This window comes from Primulina eburnea, chromosome 8 (assembly GCF_022965805.1).
Source record: "Primulina eburnea isolate SZY01 chromosome 8, ASM2296580v1, whole genome shotgun sequence".
Classification (NCBI taxonomy): Eukaryota; Viridiplantae; Streptophyta; class Magnoliopsida; order Lamiales; family Gesneriaceae; genus Primulina; species Primulina eburnea.
Window position 1 is genome coordinate 41753297 of NC_133108.1, and position 20497 is coordinate 41773793.

Consider the following 20497-nt stretch of genomic DNA (forward strand, 5'->3'; position numbering starts at 1 on the left):
TTGATCAAAGATAATAACTAACAAGCTTCTTTCTACTTATGCAACTATTAATAGGACAGTTAACAAAATCTTATAGATAATATAGTATTTAAGAATGAATCATTCAGTTTTGTCAAATACTGTAGCATCTTAAAAAAATTGTTGAAGTTATATACAATACTTTATCAAGATAGTTAAAGACTAACTTGTTAACTTCACCAAAATTAACAAATGTCACAAAGTCTCTCAATATTATTTAAATTGTTCAAACAGAATTTGAAGAAAAAATCGAGTTTGATCAACTATAAACAAAAACTAATCAGATTACTCTTCTTTTTATTTAATATGGGGTGTAAAAAAATTATTTCAACAGATCATCAACTTAAAATATATATGTTGGACCCCTCAAGGACCGGGACCTGAGATGGTGGCCTCTTTGGCCTCATAAAAGGTCCGGCCCTGGACAGAGATCAACTCCAATGTTAAAAACCGTGCAACAATCAAGAATGACGTTTACGATTTTCGATCACTCTTCTAACATCTCAACCTATATTATTAAACAACTTGTAAGATTTGATTAAAAACAAAGTTATCTTCATTTTCATTTTCAGTTGTGATTATAATAGCTGGATATTAGATAATGTTCTAGCAACTATCATACGTAACGGGCTAACTCTACAATGTCAGCTAATAAAAACATTAAAAATCTTAATGTTGTTTTCTTAACGAATCAACGGTTAATTTATTTTACAAGGAATTGTTAATATAAATATTATTTTGTGTTATTGTCTTGATGGGAACTCACCGTTTAACAATTACTCTAGATTATATCATATTCTAACATTAGTTTGTCCAGATTTTAATGCTATCAACTTACCTAATCAACATCCAATAATTTTAAAATTTTGAAAAGAAAACTGTCGGTATATATATTATGAGCATAAAAAATAGTTTTTATATTGATCCCCTATTTTAATATGTATAATAAAAACAATAAATGTATTTAGATGGAACCTATAATTTAATCAATTAATTGCAATTAATTTATATGATCAAAAAATTTAGAATTTTTCCCAAAACACCAGGGTAAAGATTCATTTTAGTTAAAATTACAAATAAAATTTTAATACATTGTTTTATGAAGAAAATTGTCATGAAAATATATGTATATATATATATATATATATATATATATATATATATATATATATACCCGGCTTCCCTCTTGGCCGGGAAATATAAAAATTTTGGTAACGGTGAAATATTTTAAAATTTTCAACGATAAGATACATTTTTTAAAAAAATTTACATAAATTTTGAAATGGAAAATTAATAATATGATTATTAATCGTCAAGTATCACGTTAAAATTTGCAACAGTGACGATATAAAAAGTTAATGAAAAGTTAAAATCAATCGTTTCTTATTTTTCAACCATTAATCTACCTTTTTTTTAAAAACGTTAATTTACCAATATTTATTTTATAGCCTGTTTCTTGCTAAATAAGACAAAATTTTGAGGCGTCAGTAGTTGTGTGTGAAGTTAGATAGAAGAGCATTGTTCAAGTTCATATATGTAACTTTCGGGAATTTTTATCCAAACGATGTGAGACAACTAACACACCTATCTCAAGTTCAGGAATGAGCATTTGAAGCATGTAATTTACAAAACAACGAGTGATCCAACTATTGGCAGCTCAACATATAATGATGAAATTTGGGCTCTGATATCATGTAAAGATTAAGAGTTGGACTTAATTCAAAACAAAATATTAGCTCGAGCTGAAAGATTGACCGAGTTCATATATGCAACTCCTATATATTTTTATCACTAATGTGTAACAACTAAAAGTTATTAGTGATACGTACGTTATCATTTAAAAAGTTCTTCATTTTCTTTGCTTTCATCGAAAAAATTTCATGGAATCGCAATAAACTGACAAATTAGATTATAGAAGAACATAAAATTAATAGAATTATTTTTTGAAAAAGAAATTCTTTTGTACCTCTAATACAAAATAAAAATAAAAATTCTTTTGAAACAGTGGGATAGATGTTAAAAATTCACTAATAAAAATAATATTCATTCCAATAGACATAATAACTAAAATATTGTATTTTTTAATTATTACATGGGATGAGTGTGGGGGAATTTTTTTACGTTTAATCCTCGTCTCCCCGTTAAATGGGAGAAAGTTAATGCCTTAATATATGACTGGTAAAAGTAAAAATTAGGACTAAACGTTGATTTTATGGTTAAGAAACGAATATTATATAAAAAAAATTTAATTAAATGTCTCTCTCAATGTTTTAAATAAAATGTGAAGAAGGAGACTGAATGGGACTGAGGGACACTTGTCCAATAAAATATGACAATATTATATAAAAATTCAGGGATTAAATAATAATTAAAAAATACCAAGTACTACTATTAATATACACTAGCGCACTCTCGTAAAAAAAAAAACAAAAAAAAACTAAAATAAATACACTAGCGCACCAATGTACATGTTACGTGCTTGTACAATATGTTTTTTAATTCATTTGATTTATATTTAAACTGAGAATCAAAATGTAATAATAAAAAGTAATGAGGACAATATTATTATTTTGATATATGAATTTAAGAAGTAAATAGAAAATAAAACTCAAGTAAGAATTGAACATATAACTTAATGTTTAGTAAATAAATACTGTATCCACTTAACTACAATGAATTACTTTAAAATTTTAGAAATTTATTAATATATATAACTATTAAAATAGATCATAACATCAAAAGATAGTTATTCTATGTGTCTCAAACTTAATAATATAATAATAATAATAATAATAATAATAATAATAATATAGATATTATAAATGTGGATTATGATTTATTAATGACAAACGGTCAGCTAAACACTTTCTAAAACGGGCCTGGGACTAAGTACCCAAAAGAGAAGGGAGTCCAAAGTAAATCGAGAACTATCAAAGAGGGAACTACTAAAGGCCCACGTTCCAAATACAAAGCCCAAAGGACCGATTCGTAACTGCTTGACCAAGGCCCAAATACATAACCTGTTCTCCCTTTCGGGCCCATACATCACAATTATATCTTTTAAAGTCGCACAGAAAGTAAAGGTTTGAGTATATAATAATATATAAATTCATTCATCTTCCGATCTTCGGTTATAAACCATTTATAATATCATATTTATATGTTGATTTACTAAATATCATCTTTCGATCTTCGGTTACTAAGACCGAACGCGCCGCGTTTCGATTATTCTCTCAGTAAGGACAATTATCACACATTAATGATCTCACTTTCAATAATCGCACTTCTTACCATCAATGATAATTGAATATCTGATATTAGCTTTGACACTAGTTGTAGAACCAATTATTTGTTGCTTTACTAAATATGATAGATGATGGTAGCGGTACAGCTCAAAATTTTTAGAGTTGATCTCATGTGAGATCGTCTCACGGATCTTAACCTGTGAGACGAGTCAACCCCTACCTATATTCACAATAAAAAGTAATATTTTTAGCATAAAAAGTAATACTTTTTCATGCATGACTCAAATAAGAGATCTGTCTTACAGATACGACCCGTGAAACCGTCTCACACAAGTTTTTGCCAAATTTTTAAATCTTACAACACCTCAGACGACGCGCTTCATTTTTTTTCCAAGCAAATACAATTATTGTACTTCAACACTATTATTAGTTATTTTTCACAATCTTGGATTTCAAATTCTTACCCGACTGAATCATCGGAATTCCGTTATTCCGAATTTATTATTTGAAATCGATCAGATCTTGATGGAGTATTTGGATAAAATGTACGCCTAGGGAGAAAGATTTAAGCTCTTAAAATTATTATACAAGGAAATTGATTATACAAATATGATATCTATTTTATCCTTCTTGAATATTCATTTTTGAGAAAGAGTGATTCTCATGTGAGACCGTCTCACGGATCATAATTTGTGAGACTGGTCTAACTCATATTCACAATAAAAAGTAATACTCTTATCATAAAAAGTAATACTCTTTTGTAGGTGATCTAAATAAGAGATCCGTCTTACAAATACGACACGTGAGACCGTCTCACACAAATTTTTGCTTTTGAGAAAAGTTCACGTGGAGGAGATATTTTGAGAATTTGGACTTTAAATGACACTAATTTTTTTATAAAAAAAATTAGGTTGGATTTAAAACTATTCAATTCCAAATATATCCAAATCCATATAACAACTTTAAAGTTTTGAAATCCCTATACTCCAATGGAAAACTTTGTGGCATGTGAGGCTCATTAATTTGTTGCCATTTCCCATCAAGTCGACTAGATCAAGCTCAACGACCATCTAGCTCGATAAAGCTCGATCGTGTTTAATTTTTGTTGCTTTACTTATAGTTTTCGCTTTTAAACTTCTTTTTTCCCGAAGAATTTTCTGAGAAGTTGTGTGTTTGCGCTTTCGGATATTTTATCAATCGCACACGAAGTCAAATACTAATCGGACCATTCGGGATTGAATTTTTACATTAAATTGATTGATTAGTTAGTTACGAAATAACATAGGCATGAACTGCACTAAATTAAGCAACAACTTTTATTATTAAATATTAGATGAAGTTAATGATCAATCTACCTAACATAAAAGATAATACAAGTATTCTTGTAAAATAGAATAAAATTGTTGTTGTTAATTATAATGAAAACAATATACTAGAGGAGTGGTCTTTGGCTGGAGCTGAAGAATCTGTGACATCATTCATGTCTGTTCAATTCAGAAATTTTTTTGTCTCGACTGTTTTGAGAAGATCATGACTTTAATAATCTCAGTTGGGGTAAAAAAAAAGTATATATAATTAAATTATTGATAATTCTTTTGTTCTTTGAAGTTTGATCGCATATGCATGTGGTTTGTTACGCAAGAAATTACATCATTTATTCATTAGTAAATTAAACTTAATGGAGTGGGTATAATCTTAAGACATTCAAAATTATCTTTGAAAATATGTTTATGACACTTTTTCAACATAAATTGTTATGTTTTGAGTTTTAGTCATGTCAAAATTTTCATTGTAACTTAGACTTTTCTTTGTTTTGGCCATTAGTTTCCGAAATCACTAATTATCAATATGATTTATGACTGATTATCTATGTGACACATAAAGAAATAAGCTCTATCAAAAATAAATTTTGATAAAAAATGAGAAAAAAAAAAAAATACGACCCAATGACTTCAAATAAGGTGAATTTATTTGTGTTTCTTTTTATTTTTTATGTATATTTGTTAAAATGTATACAGGATACGAAGAAGTATCTCAAATAAACATATCGATGATTATGGTTCGGACAAAAAAGTCAAAAGTTACTGAAAATCAACTTACAGTTACTGACAAACTATCGACTTAATGGCTAACATGCAATTTTTTGTAAATATGGTAATGTTCTGGATTTTGGTAAGTTAGGTCTAGGAATCTAAATAGTATGTGTTTGCCGCAAATATATTTGAATAGCAAAAACTTGTGTTAGACGTTCTCACGGGTCGTATTTTGTTAGACAGAACTCTTATTTGAGGTCATCCATGAAACAATATTATTTTTTATGCAAGAGTATTACTTTTATTATGAATATCGGTAGGATGACCCATCTCACAGATAAAGATTCGTTCGGAAACATCTCACACAGACCACATACTTATTTTTGAATAAGACTTAATCGTGATGTTAGTAAAGGTCATTTGGTGGAAACTCATTGTCTTAATATTTCTTCTCTAAGGCAAAAATTAATGTCCACCAAAATAATCAAATTATTTTTAGGGGCTGTGGTTCAGCTGTATCAACAAAATAATTTTAAATTTAGCCATTTTAAACAAACTTCATATACAAGGAATCATCAACAAAAGATATGGCTTCTCCGTGGATACAAATATTTCTTCATAATTAACATGAGGTGATGCATCGCTACTTCGTGCGCTCTAGAAGAAAATTACATGTCAGCTAACTCAAAAAATATATATATATATATATATATATGGCAAAAACTTATGTGAGATGGTCTCACGGGTCATATTTGTGAGACCGGTCTTTTATTTGGGTCATCCATGAAATTTTTTTACTTTTTATGCTAAGAGTATTACTTTTTATTGTGAAAATAAGTAGGGTTGACCCGTCTCACAGATTAAGATCCGTGAGACTGTCTCACATGAGACTACTCATATATATATATATATATATATATATATATATATATATATATATATATATATATATATATATATATATATATATATATATATAAACTAAATTTGTATTATTGACACGACTTTTCTTCATGCATGTGCCAAGATCTTATCCAAGTGGTCTCGGTGGAGCAATCGTCCCTCTTTCAAACTAGTAAAAATTTACCATTTTCTTCATATAATTTATAAAATCGAACATTTATCGAAATATCAAAAAGTGTAATAATTAAAAATAATATAATTTTAAATTATGTCTTCCAACATAAATTTTTTTAAAAAGCTGTAATTTTAGCTAAATTACAAATGGTATCCACTAGGATGGATTAACTTTCAAATAAATAATGAGTACAAGCTAAATTTTATCTTCTTAGAGTTAACGTCAAACGGCAGTACCCAACTTTTATGATTATAGGAGAGATTAAATCTAGACAAATGAAACCAAAAAAAAAAAAAAATTGACAACTGAAGATCAGAACTAGACCAATTTTGCAATTTTCCTTCAAAAAAATTAGTTTCTTACACGTTTTTAGCAATATAAAATCGTACGTTTCTAGAATTTTGAATTTTCATTGCACTGTCAATAAATAATTATACAATATAATTTGGACTAGTCACCTCAATAAAATTTATGACTTACTATGATCACTCGAATTGTAAAATATAACAAAATTGTTAGCAATTGTTGTCATGCATAAAATAAGACACGCAATCATATTCTAGTGAGATTTGGTGAGATGTGATGGAATGTAGTTGGCATACAATTTTCAAATAATTGCACCAAATGTTGTGCCCCGAGTAAATTTTATTTTTATCCTTTTTTTATTTTAGGTGCATGGATCATTCTACCTTCGACGACTATATTAATTTTAATTTATTTAGCCCCCTAGAAAAAACAAAGACGGGTCGCACTAATCAAGAGAAATTTCACACGATTTTTTCGTTCATGGTCAAAACTCGAATTCAATTTTATAAAAAATAATCAAATTTCATTTACATTTAATCCAAAAAATACTATAGTGCCTTTCAATTTGTGATATGAAATATAACATATTTTATTAGCCTTATCTTGGCGTAAATAGCTAAGCTCAAACTAAAAATATTACGCCACGTCATCAACCTCCACCCTACCCCACCCCCAACCACTACCACCTCTTTTTAAGCCAAGTCCAAAGCCACAACTCACCCAAAGAACTTCGAACTTATATTGACCCCAAAGAAAACATGGAGGGCCTAATCCCTTTTGTGTATAAAGCTATAATGCAGTACAAAAATGGAGGGCAAGGGATGATTCGAACATGGCTGAACGAGTCTCCTTCATCTGCATACATGAGACTCCCTGGCGATTCGGGCCGGTTTTTTACTTCCGATGTCCAGCTTTTCCGGCAAGACCCTGAATTCTCTTCGCCACCATACACGACGAAAAGGGTTGTTTCATCCAGAATTCAGTCTCCCCGCCACTGCTTGTCTGGTAATTCTTGGGCTGCATGATCAATAATATGGGAGCACAAAGTATTTGTTACAAGCATTAAGAAAGCCGAGGGCAAGCTGGCAAATTCATCTTGCCTGATGATAATTGTAATAATAATATATCAAACTTTTAAGTTTTAAATGATCGCTATGATCATTATTGTGTTTTCGCATATCTTTGGTGCGTGGAAAACCAAATGGGTCCACACACCTTCGTATTTTGTAAAATTCATAAATGAAAAATAAAGTGTACATGATTTTAATTTTTCTTCGTATCCTGCAATTTATATTATATAAACTTTGAGATATTCGATTCTTCTTGTCAACACTTTTTCGGACAAATTTGCTGCATGAAACTTGCAGTTACATGGCTATCGTGATTTACAGGTTGTTTCGTGACGTAATATTTTTTGCATAAAAAAATATTTTTTCACGATTTGATTCGGATTAGAGATATGTCTCACGAAAATTAACATATGAGACTATCTAACACAAGATTTTGTGAAGTTCTTAACATTCCCAACCCCAACCCCCTCTTGTGACAATTAATATATCATAAATCTATAAATTAGTTTATTTTACAAAAAAAAAATTGAAGTCTTGATAGATAGACAACAATAATAGTTGATTTGAATGTTTAGAGATGATGAAGAACGACCTACTACAAGTAAACGCTAAGTGGGTTATAACAATGTCCTTTAGCTGGGGTCAACCCAAGATTTGAGAGGAGCAAAACTGAACAGAGCTTATGCTTAAATCACATGCATGTGACATATATCGTAGTTTTAAGTTTGAGACGACATCGAGACTCAATTGTAACAAATCATCAAAAAAATCTAAATGTATCCAGTGTTCTAAAAAGCGGTAAGCGGTAGGCGGTAGACGGGCGGTTACCTACCGCATAACGCCTAGGCGACTAGACGCAACGGTTGTCTAGACGGTTTTTTTTAAAACTTAAATTCATTAAGTGGTTCATGAATATTATGTTTGTATATGAAATATATATTATTATAAAATTTAAAATTGTAATAATAAATATATATTAATAAATTTTTATCATAATTTATTTTTTTAAGTGTAAACCGTCTAGGCGGATTTTTAGTTGTAAAATCGCCTAGACGACCGATTAATATGGTGGCGCCTAGAAGTTTGACTAGCCTAAAATCGAGGCGGTTTTGGACCGCCCAGCGCCTAGGCAATCTTAGGCGGAGATTTTTAGAACACTGAATGTGTCTATATAATAATAATGTCAACTTCAAAGTACAGAGCATAGGAGATTAGAAAGATTTCTTAATCAAGTATATATAGGCCAAAATATCAGCTGATGTGCATGAACTGTTAAGCACTAGGGTTCATATCTCGTGAAGAGCTAATTTCAAAGTTACGTCGAAAAGGAATATTTGACTTTATGGTGCGTACACACTACTATATATATATATATATGTGTGTGTGTGTGTGTGTGTGTGTGTGTTTCATAAGCAATGTGTGTGTCCGGTCATTTGATATTAAGCAAAAGAATTTTATTATTGAATTTTTTTTCTTTTCTTAGAATATTTATCTTTTTTAAAAACTCTCGATATATGTTATTTTGGAGGAGAAAAGATTGGTAGCTATTTTGGAATATATTTCAATTATAATTTTATTGCTAATAATAAAATATTATGTGAATATTAAATTTATATTTTACTTATTTATACATTAATTACAAAAAATAGAATGAATTTCAAATGTCTTAATTATTATGTGAACTTGAAATTCATCACAATTAACATGAAATATTATATAAATATGCAAAAAATATATTTGAAATTTATGATATTGCTTTTCTAAAGTTAAATTTAAATACATTGTGTTGTAACATAAAATGAAATATATGAAAATATTGTTAAATGAACGCAAATAAATTTTAGTCCTACACTTGTTTACGGATAACAGCAATGAAAAAACTGGATGAAAAACCAAAAACACCGAATGGATCCCTATTTATGTCATCAAATCAACAAAATATGTTACGGATGCAACAAGATACTCATTACTCTACCAACTCGAATGCCACTTAATTGAGAGTTCATAGTAATTTTTTGAGTGGGTCTCATGTGAGACCGTCTCACGGATCTTAATCTGTGACACGGGTCAACCCTACCGATATTCACAATAAAAAGTAATACTCTAAGCATAAAAAGTAATACTTTTTCATGGATGACCCAAATAATAAATCTGTCTCACAAATATGATCCGTTGGACCGTCTCACACAAATTTTTGCCAAACTTTCTTGAGCGAACAAATAACACACCATTTTTTAGTGCGGTATATCTAACTAAAGTAGTTTATAGACTACTGCATTAGTTCGAAAATTTATTCAAATTATTATAAAGATAATAACATGATTACTGTGAATCTAAAAAAATAGCAATCCGCAATTCACAATGACGTCACCATGATGACTACGTTGCCATATATATGCATGAATGTATCATAGAAAAGAAGTTTGGTTTTCGATTCCTCGTACAGCAAATTCAGCGATTTATTGATAATAAAAGAAATGGCGGACGAAATTAGGTCTTTCAAAGTAAACACCGGCGCCAGAATTCCATCGGTCGGACTCGGCACATGGAAGGCAGCTCCTGGTGTCGTCGGCGAATCCATCGTCGCGGCGGTTAAGGTACCAATTCAGCAGATCGATGTATCACAGCATTATAGCTAGCTTGTGTATCTAATTACCATAATCGGAGTGGTTGAATCGCCATTGAAGATACCTAAAGCATATTGAATCGAACTTTGGTGACTAGATCTGACATTACAATTCCGACCCCACAAATTAAATATCCGTTCATCGAATGCATCCTTTTGGGTTAGAAATAGTAATAGTTCTTTTCTTCTCGATGTATTTGTTAAAATGCAGGCAGGATATCGGCATATTGATTGTGCTCAGAGGTATGGCAATGAGAAAGAGGTATTAATTCAAGCATCTGCATCGTCATTTTAATGCTTAGGATTTTGTTATTATGACGTTTCATTGATCGGGATGCTGTGTTTGCCCAGACAGATCCAAAAACTTTATTGAATCGATCTGATGAGTCGAATGAGGGTGATTTTCCCTGTTCGACCTTCCCGACTTATAGTCGTTTCATTGCTTAATATGTTAAGGCCTCAGTCTCAGACAAAACCTTGATAATCGTATTTTACTACCTTATAAAGTGATGTCACATTTTATTATTTTAAGATTGGTGTCACCCTAAGGAAGTTGTTTGAAGATGGATTTGTTAAGCGCGAGGATTTATGGGTAACTTCCAAGCTATGGTTAGTCCGATTCGAATATTTACAGTACGAATCATATTTAAACTGCTTCGTCGCATAATCTGAAGCTAGCCTTGGCAATCTTCAGGTGTTCGGATCATGCTCCGGAGGACGTACCTTTAGCTTTGAATCGAACTTTGAACGACTTGCAGCTTGACTACGTTGATCTCTATCTTGTAAGCTTACGATACTTAAATAACCCTTCTCATTTGAATTCAACAAAAAGATTGAAAAAGGAGATTTATCTGATTCACTCTTCTACCGTGTCGTTAAATCTGTGAAGATGCACTGGCCAGTTAGCATGAAAAAGGGTAGCGTTGGATTCGAACCAGAGAATCTTACTAAAGTTGATGTCCCTAGTACATGGAGAGCTATGGAATCACTCTATCATACAGGAAAGACTCGAGCTATTGGTGTCAGCAATTTCTCTTGCAAGAAACTGTCGGATTTGTTGGACATAGCACGTATTCCTCCCGCCGTAAACCAGGTGGAATGTCACCCTTCATGGCAGCAGGACCGGCTGCATGAGTTATGCAGAATCAGAGGAGTTCACCTATCTGTGAGTGCGTTTATCCACGTTCACCTCATGCATTACAGAATCACATGTATTGGTATGAAGTACGAATTTTAAAGTCTGTATGATTGGAGGTTACGGATATAAACGTATTTGCTCACGGGCTCGGTCTCTATGGAATCAAGACAATAACATTTATTCCGCAATTTCACATTTGTTAGTGAATGATATGATTTTAATCTCTCATATTTTATGCTTTACAATGCAAGGGATATTCGCCTCTTGGTTCCTCTGGTTCAGCCACTGTCGAAACTGGATTGCTTAATAATCCAATTGTCAGTATGGTTGCTGAGAAATTGGGCAAGACTCCTGCACAAGTTGCTCTGCGCTGGGGCTTGCAAATGGGCCACAGTGTCCTTCCAAAGAGCACCAATGAGAAGAGAATTAAAGAGAACTTTGATGTTTTTGATTGGACAATCCCTCAAGACTTGGGTTCCAAATTTTCTGAAATTCACCAGGTAACTTGTTTTGTTTTCTACCTTAGTGTGGAAATATAATAGTTCGTAGGCACTAGTGTACTAAATATCATAAACCCTTCGGGTAGCTTGATGGTCGGAATCTAGCCATATGCGGTAGATCAACATTATCGGGCACACTCTTAATAGCACATGGATACTATCCATATGTTAGTATCGAAATAGTCTAAATTAAATAATCTATACACTTACATCGAAATAGCCTAAATTTGATCCCTTTCAACATATTTTTATCGCTTGTATCTACCAAATAACATCGAATTCGTCTAAATCTGACCGAGAATTTACGTATATTATGCAGGTACGACTAGTTCAAGGAACATCGTTTGTGCACGAAACATTCGGCTCCTACAAAACGCTTGAAGAGCTCTGGGATGGTGAAGTTTGAACCAAAAGTCAATCGATGTTAAATTTTAACAATTATTTGTCCCAATATCCCCATTCACTTAAATAATATTGTGACTGAGACCAATACGTACCGTCAAATTATTTTGTACGCCAATTTTTTGCATATAACATATATGATAACGTTTTGTTTTCGATATATAGTATATTGGTCATACAATGCCACGTTTTGTCCGCAGAATTAAAAATGCCGTAAATGGATTCCTTTTTGTCCCCGCATCATTTGTGTTCTTCATAGAACATATATCGCGCGTACACATATAATTATTTTCTTGATATATATTATGATTATTATTTACAATATTGTTCTTTCAGGCGACAAAATATATGTCAGGCAACCAAAACGCTGAGAAATCTTCATACATCGTCAAAAGAAAAACAGTTTCAACTTATTCAATGATCGTTACCTCAAAGATCTCATAGAAGATTTTTGAAAATAAAATGCAAAATTAAAAGGCAAAAAAATGTAAAATTGATATGATAACAAAACATAAAAATGTATTAAAAAAAACAAAAAAGTTCAAAAGACTATTTAAATATCTTATAATTACTCATAACTTGCTATTTATGAGAATCTAATTATTTCTTTAGCTTTAATATCAGCTCTAAGATCTACAATGAAATATGTACTCTTAATATCAACCGTAGGATTAAGTATATGTCATCATATAAAAAAATTCGAATGCAAAAATAATGAATACCCAACCAAACATAATTGTTGCTCCCAAGAATTCTCTATTTAATATTTATCCTGGGCTCACTTTGCTCTCTGGGGATTAATTCCACTATGAAACCATGCCAAATAGATGGTGTTACGGCCCAAATAGATATTGAGCCCATATTTAAACAAGCTGAGACATGCAAGCCCAAGAGGGTAGCGTAAAAGTGTGAGGGAAGGAGTGACGAGTTGACTTTCGGTTGTTTTTGTTTTGTGTGATTATGACTGGTTTTGCTATAGGAGGAAGTTTATTATCAGAGTAAAAAATGGTGTGAAACAGTTTTACGGATCGTATTTTGTTAGACGGATCTCTTTTTTGAGTTATCCATGAGAAAATATTAATTTTTGTGCTAAAAATATTATTTTTAATTGTGAATATCGGTAGGATTGATCCCTCTTACCGTTAAAGATTATTGAAACTTTCAAACAACATATATGTTAGTTGAGCAAAACTTTAGGCAAAATTTAAATTTGAAAAAGTTACTTACCTTTTTAAGATTTCAAACTAAAATAAGAGAAAAGAAGTTTCAAATCATAAAAAACTAAATATATACAACTATAAATTTAAAATATTTTGATTTCAAATCTTACCGTTCAGAACATGTTAAAAAAAAAACAACTTACCATTCAGATTAGAGTTGGTCTCATGTGAGACCGTCTCACGGATACTAATCTGTAAGACGGGTCAACCCTACTCATATTCACAATAAAAACTAATACGCTAAGCATAAAAATTATACCTTTTCATGAATGACCCAAATAAAAAATCCGTCTCACAAATTTGACCCGTAAAATCGTCTCTCACAAGTTTTTGCCTTCAGATTAATACTACACCAGAAAGATAACTAGCGCGAGACAATATTAGCATGTAGGAAGCCGTCACCTTAACTGGCTGCACCACCACCTCCATAGAAATTCCTTCGAGCTTTTTGATGAATTGACTCACTAAATGGCTTTCCAAATGTCTGATTTCCCATTCCTCTGTTACCCTTCCGATTCTCCTCATCTTTCCTCTGTATTGTCCCATTCCCGGCACCTTCCCGCACCCAATCATCGCTCTTCCACCTCTAATTTAAGAATAAATCCCAAGGTACTGCACAAATAACTCGCGCCACAGTCATTTTCATTTAGATTATCTTTTTAATCAAATCCCATTTTCATTTCCCTTTTGACTGTAATCATTGCTACGATTGTAATCATTTTCTTGCTAGATTTGGAATTCGAACTGCCGCAGACGGCGAGCCATGTCTGTGAACTGCCAAACCAGTGCGGAGAGATTACCCACGTCTGGAAACAGAATGTTGGTTAGTTCTTCTTGTTTGACTTTGGTTTTTAGTTTTCTTACGCAGTTGGATGAAGAGGGAATGCTGATGTAGATGAGCTTAAAAGGGCATTCAATTTTGAGAAATTTAGAATCTTTTTATGGTTTTTGTTGCTGTTTATTAGGTATTTGTCCCGCCTCATCCTTTGATAAAGCATTGGTTTTCAGTTCTTCGGAATGAGCACACGCCTTGCACTGTCTTCAGTAAGTCCAATGCTTGTTCGGTTATTAGTTATTACAATCCCCTTTTGGCAGGCTAGATATTTTGTCTCGCTTGGATGTGTAAAGTTATTGTTGAACTTTGCTGAGTAGATTTTATTTGCAACTGGCTGTGTCAATTCCGCTTTGAAGTTACAATTGGCTATAGCTTTTGGTTCACTAGTACCCGCTCGGTCTGAAAATTTTAGTTGTTGGAATTGAGGTTGTTTAGGAGCAAAAAATAGCAATACTCTTGCTAATCGATTGAACTGTGGAGCTCTTGCAAGATCTCAAATATTTGAGTAACCCATCATTATTTTTGTACAACCGCATAAGTTCGGAACCACATTTATTTTTCCGAATTTATAATGCCTATTAACCATGAAACGCGGTGACATTTGGGTAGTGATTGTAAATTAGTGCTAAGTTCTGAACTGGTTATACTAGGTAGAGATGTATTTTGAATTTGACAATTTGGTTATGGCGAAATGCTTTCGTAATCCATCTTCCTTTTTTAAGCTTACGTTTCTTTTATTTTAATGCACTGTTACTGTCTTTGTTATACTATATAATAGAGAATGCCATGGCCGAGCTTGGGAGATTGCTTATTTACGAGGCATCAAGAGACTGGCTGGTGAGATTTGCTAATTTTATAAGTTTTTCCAATGTATAATGTACAATCGATGTTTTAAATAGGAGTAGTATATAGAGAAATAGCATGGGGCAATTTTATTTTTAAGTGAAAATTTATTCATGGTGCAGAATTTATGTTCATATTTGAAACAATAATCTGCATTTGTAAATGCTGCCAGCCAACTATCAGCGGAGAGATTCAGTCACCATTGGGTCCTGCAGCTGTTGAATTTATTGATCCACTGGGAACCAATAGTGGTAATTCTCTCTCTCTCTCTCTCTCTCCCTCTCTCTCTCTCTCTCTCTCTCTCTCACACACACACCACACACTGTCCACATGTATGCACATAATATTCCTCGCTCTGATTTTGATTGTGAGGTTTAATATGTTGGCAGGTATTTTATCGAAAAGTTTCGAAATGTATACATCTGAGCAAAATATAATATTACCTCGTTTGACCCAATAAAACTCTGTTATTGTCATTTACTTGTATACTGATATTTATATTTGTCTACAATGCATACCTCAACATAAGAGAGCTCATGGAACCAAGACAAAATGTCTTATGTTCTGATTTGAATATGGTAAGAAGAGAGGAGTGATTATGGGGTTGTTGGAAATTTTTATTTTTTTTATAAAACATTATCTTGTTACCAAAACACTATATACCGTTTTTGAGTTCTCAAAACATTCAATGTTCTTCTGCATCATAAATTGGATTTAAACTTTGCTAGTTTTGTTGCTTAGAATTATGAATTATATTTTGGCATTACAGATTGTTCCCATATTGAGAGCTGGCCTTGCATTAGCAGAGTATGCATCATCAATTCTGCCAGCAACAAAAATATATCATCTAGGTACGGGAATTTTGCATCCCGTGATTACAGAAAATTTGTTATATAAGCATGCAACCATTAGCATGCGTATATAAATTATTATAATTTGAAGAGTGGTATTTTTGTACATTACTTTAAATGACCAAAAGTTGCTTTCAGGAATCAGGGGTTGATACTGCTATCCATGTACTGTACTTTAAGTGGTCGATTTTATTGTCGGCATACTAAACCCTGCCAGCCATTCATTTCCATTTAGCAGTCAGTTAAATGTTCATTTCTTTCAAGTTTTTGGTGTTTTTAATGCATGCATTTCGGTTATCTATCCAGCAACACTAGCACGGCATAATATCTAGGTTCCAGATGATTGTGAAAACATCGTTTTTTTTTATTTATGGTTGATATATCAATCCATTCCAAGGCAATTCATGGTGTTTCCGGTTAAAATTTGTTTTCCATTTTGATTACTTTAGGTGTTTGACTGTCAGTTATTGTGTTTCTGTTCATTTTTCACTAACGTTGTTGAAACTAATCATGTTAGGGATTAGCAGAAATAATGAAACACTTCAGCCAACTGTATATCTGAACAAGTTTGTGGTTTGACTGCCAGTTTGAATCCTGTATTGGACATTTTACTGTGAGGTTTGTTCGTTGTAAAATATTTCTTGGTTCAGGCTTATATTTAGCTTTAACTTTTAAACCTATCTCTATCATCATCAAGTCTGTTGTAATTGCATAGTCAAGCTGTCAAGATTACCTTCATGAACACAGTTCTCAGTACTTATTTTCTTTGTTTTGTAATGAATTAAAAAATTCTGATTTGAACTGTTAATATTAATTATATGAAACTGTTACTATTAATTAGAACCTACAAATAAAGCTGATGAAAGAGATTTTACCACCCGGTCAGTGTCATTCATACTGTATGTGTTTTAACCGAATCAATTGATTCGTCTGGACTTCATAACGACTAAGTTAATGAATAAAAGATAGTCGACTACCATATTCACATGCTGTACTAGAGTTGTAAGCACGCTGAATCCCTAATTGCGCTTGGCTCCTGAATTAAGAATCTAAGATAGATGGTAATGCTTACAATGTTATACATGTGCATGTAACTTTTTAGGTGGTACAATCATTGCTGCTCTTGAACTAATTAAGGGGTGCGGGGTGGACAATAATCAAATCAAAGTGGTCAGTTCCTATCTTATTTAGTGAGCTCTGCGCCTCTGCGCTATGCCATCTTGATTGTGGTTGCATTTGAAGGAAGGCCATCTTTAATTCGTTACTGTTATGGAATCTCACTTTATGGCGGTCTCACAAATTTTCAATTTTTCTTTCTTTTTCCTTCGGATGTGTATCTTCTGATCTAACCAAATTGTTTCAATAGATATCTGCTGTTACTGCTCCTCCAGCTCTTCAAAAACTTGGTGAAAAGTTCCCTGGGTAATAATTATTTAGCCAATTTTTTAGGGACGTTATATATGTGTGTCACAGAGATTTATTTCTGTGTTTCAGTTATAACTCACGAGAAATTTGACCTCTCATATTTTTCAGGCTTCATGTTTACTCTGGAATTATTGATCCTACTCTTAATGACAAAGGGTAGACTATTTTACATAGTTGATATATTACTACAAACTGCCTACTGCTGACATGTCCTGAATTTGCTGGATAATTTTTTAAGATACATAATTCCTGGACTTGGAGATGCTGGAGACCGTAGCTTTGGCACATAAATATCAAATTTTACGCCTTTACCACCATCATTGCAAGTTTTACATTCCAAGGTATGAAAAGCTATTCTTGAATTTGTGAAGCTGAGTTCTTGTTATAATTTTTTGAATGATACTCAATATTTTTGCTTCATGGGTATCAGTGTTTGGGAAATGAATCCAAAAGACTACCTGTTGAATGAGGAACTACATTGTATTTTGGTCTCGATTATCAGCTACATTAATTACAGATGAAAATATTGTATAAATTATGTTATTTTGGTGAAAGATGATAGTTTTAGTCCCTTTATGATTCATGAATTTTTTTTCTGATTCTCTGTGATCTTCCACTGTAGCCTGCACTGCCAATGCATTCTTGTGCTATGGGACTTTTGAGATACATTTTATCTACATTTTGTGCAAAAAACTTTTTGTCCGCATGAAGCTTAACAATCCCAAAAGCACGATGACAACAGAAACGCACCTGATGTATACCATTACTATACCCATTTTCCTTTTCGGGTTGGGGGTGTAAGGGCGTGATGGGTTTTTAAATATATGAATGGAGATTAGATTTGGTTAATTACGGGAGATTTGGTGAATTCATTGTGGATTGTAAAGCAGACATTAAAGTTGCCAATCACCAAGAAAACGAATCCAGCCATTAATATAAATAAGGGTGGGCTGAGTCAGCATTTGTCGGTATAATCTGGTACACGACACATCGGGTTGGATAAAAAATACCTGACCACGACTCGTGCAATACCGGGTACTCAATACTGCGGCCAATTTAGGGTTCAATCAATTAAAAGTTGATTTCCAAATTGAATGTGAGACAAGAGAATTGAAGAAGGTTTCGTGAGCCTGAAATTTGTGAGAGTTTTCAAGTGATAAATGGGAGTAAGGTGCGAAGCAAAATCAAAGGTAAAAATTGTCTGAGCCCGGGTTCGAACCGGGGACCTCTAGTGTGTGAGACTAGCGTGATAACCAACTACACCACCCAGACGTCGTGGGAAATACTGCCATCTGTAAGATTATATTTATTTGAAAACATTTTGGGCCATTTAATACATGGGCCAGGGCCATCTGTTGGGCGTGTAAATCCAGTGATTTGTTAAATCTAGAGCCTTGCTTGATGTTTTACAATGACATTTCGGTGATAACATAATAGAAATCGGTGACAAATTTTTAATGTAAATTTTTTACATATTAAACTTATTTTTTATGTAAATTTTAATACATGTTAAAGTTATTTAAAAAACCTTACCTTAAAATCATGAAATTTTTTAAAAACAATCTCAAAAGAAATAAAAATAGCCTTCCTAGGGGAGGGTAGTAGCAAAAGGAATAATGTAAGTTGGGGGTATACTTAAAAAAATATCAAAAATATTAAGTATATATAAATTGAGGGAATCGTATCGGAGCCTTCAAATATTTAGTAAATATGTTCTAGTGGGACACAGTCAGTCAAGATTCTTGCTTTGATTTTGTTTGTGCCAAAGCTTGCCTTTTCTTTTTTTAATATATATATTTATCCATAATCTTGTGATATATATTAAGGTATTCAAAAACCAAATCAAACTATTAAAACAAACAAAATCGCATGGTTTAGATTGGTTTTCAGTCAATTAATGTTTGGATTGGTTTTAATATTAACAAAATCCATAATAAATGTAACCACATCCTCAAAAGTTTAGGTTTTTATAACTTGCAAAATTAAGTAACGTACACAAGTATTTTACATATAATAATTTTATTTCATGATTAAATAAAGTGACCACTTAACTTCTATCAAATATCAATCGTTACTTTTTCTTTCAAAATTTAGCTCTTATTCATGTATCTTTCGATTTTTAGCAATTACACTGCAAATGTCAACAAGTCGACAATACATTAGCGCCAAATTGATGTCATGCTGAAAAATTCTAAAAAAATTGGATTAAGACGAAAATTTAACAATGCAAAGGATAAATCACAAAGATTCAAAGACATGAGACCAAAATTGCATTTTTTATATTTTCTAGAACGATACATCATCGATGATCCTGATCAAACTTGGCTTGATCTCCAAGCTTATAGGAATAAAAACTCTTCCAGAATTTTTAAATTAACTCTTGAAGCCATGCCGATAATATTATCATAGTACACGCGATTTTGTTTATCTGTGCATAAGATTACACAAAAATTAAACTTCATGAAAAAACGAACAATGTTACTATCTTTGTTAGAACGTCATGAGAAAAGGGGGCCACTATTTTAATTATATTCGTTTGGGAACAGTTCGAATCATTTGGTACATGGGGTTCAAATTATTTTAAATGTATATTCTTCTTTTAATCAATGGCTTGAGTGAGATAGTTTTCGGTTCTTGGAATAAATATCTTCTGTTGTTTGGCACAAAACAAAGAACATAATTTCAACATAAACAGATATGATCAAATTATGACTGAACTTTATTATATTTTTGTCCATGTTGGTTCAATAATCAATGCTGATATCCAATATCCATGTCACGCGATGCGTTCATATACAACTATTAGTAAGATTTAGTGAGCTTAGAAGTTTAAACTTATGGTTTGACGTTTCCACTAATAAAAATTGGAATAAAGGAAATTTAAAGAATTATCATCATGTCAAAATG

At 32.1% G+C, this 20497-nt stretch overlaps 1 protein-coding gene, 1 non-coding gene and 1 pseudogene across 2 annotated transcripts; 2 read left to right on the forward strand and 1 right to left on the reverse strand.

Moving 5' to 3' along the window:
- The first annotated feature begins 10187 nt into the window (after window positions 1-10187).
- LOC140838011 (NADPH-dependent aldo-keto reductase, chloroplastic-like) lies at window positions 10188-12618 on the forward strand. The gene is made up of 7 exons (XM_073204099.1): window positions 10188-10347; window positions 10588-10638; window positions 10909-10985; window positions 11071-11158; window positions 11266-11541; window positions 11766-12014; window positions 12334-12618. Exons 1-7 carry the CDS (start codon window positions 10228-10230, stop codon window positions 12418-12420), a joined length of 948 nt encoding a protein of 315 aa, XP_073060200.1. The 5' UTR covers window positions 10188-10227; the 3' UTR covers window positions 12421-12618.
- Window positions 12619-13993: 1375 nt separating this feature from the next.
- Window positions 13994-18192, forward strand: LOC140839882 (uracil phosphoribosyltransferase-like; annotated as a pseudogene).
- A 596-nt stretch (window positions 18193-18788) lies between these two features.
- Window positions 18789-18862, reverse strand: TRNAV-CAC (transfer RNA valine (anticodon CAC)). The gene has a single exon. It is a non-coding gene; the product is annotated as a tRNA-Val (tRNA).
- Window positions 18863-20497: the final 1635 nt, after the last annotated feature.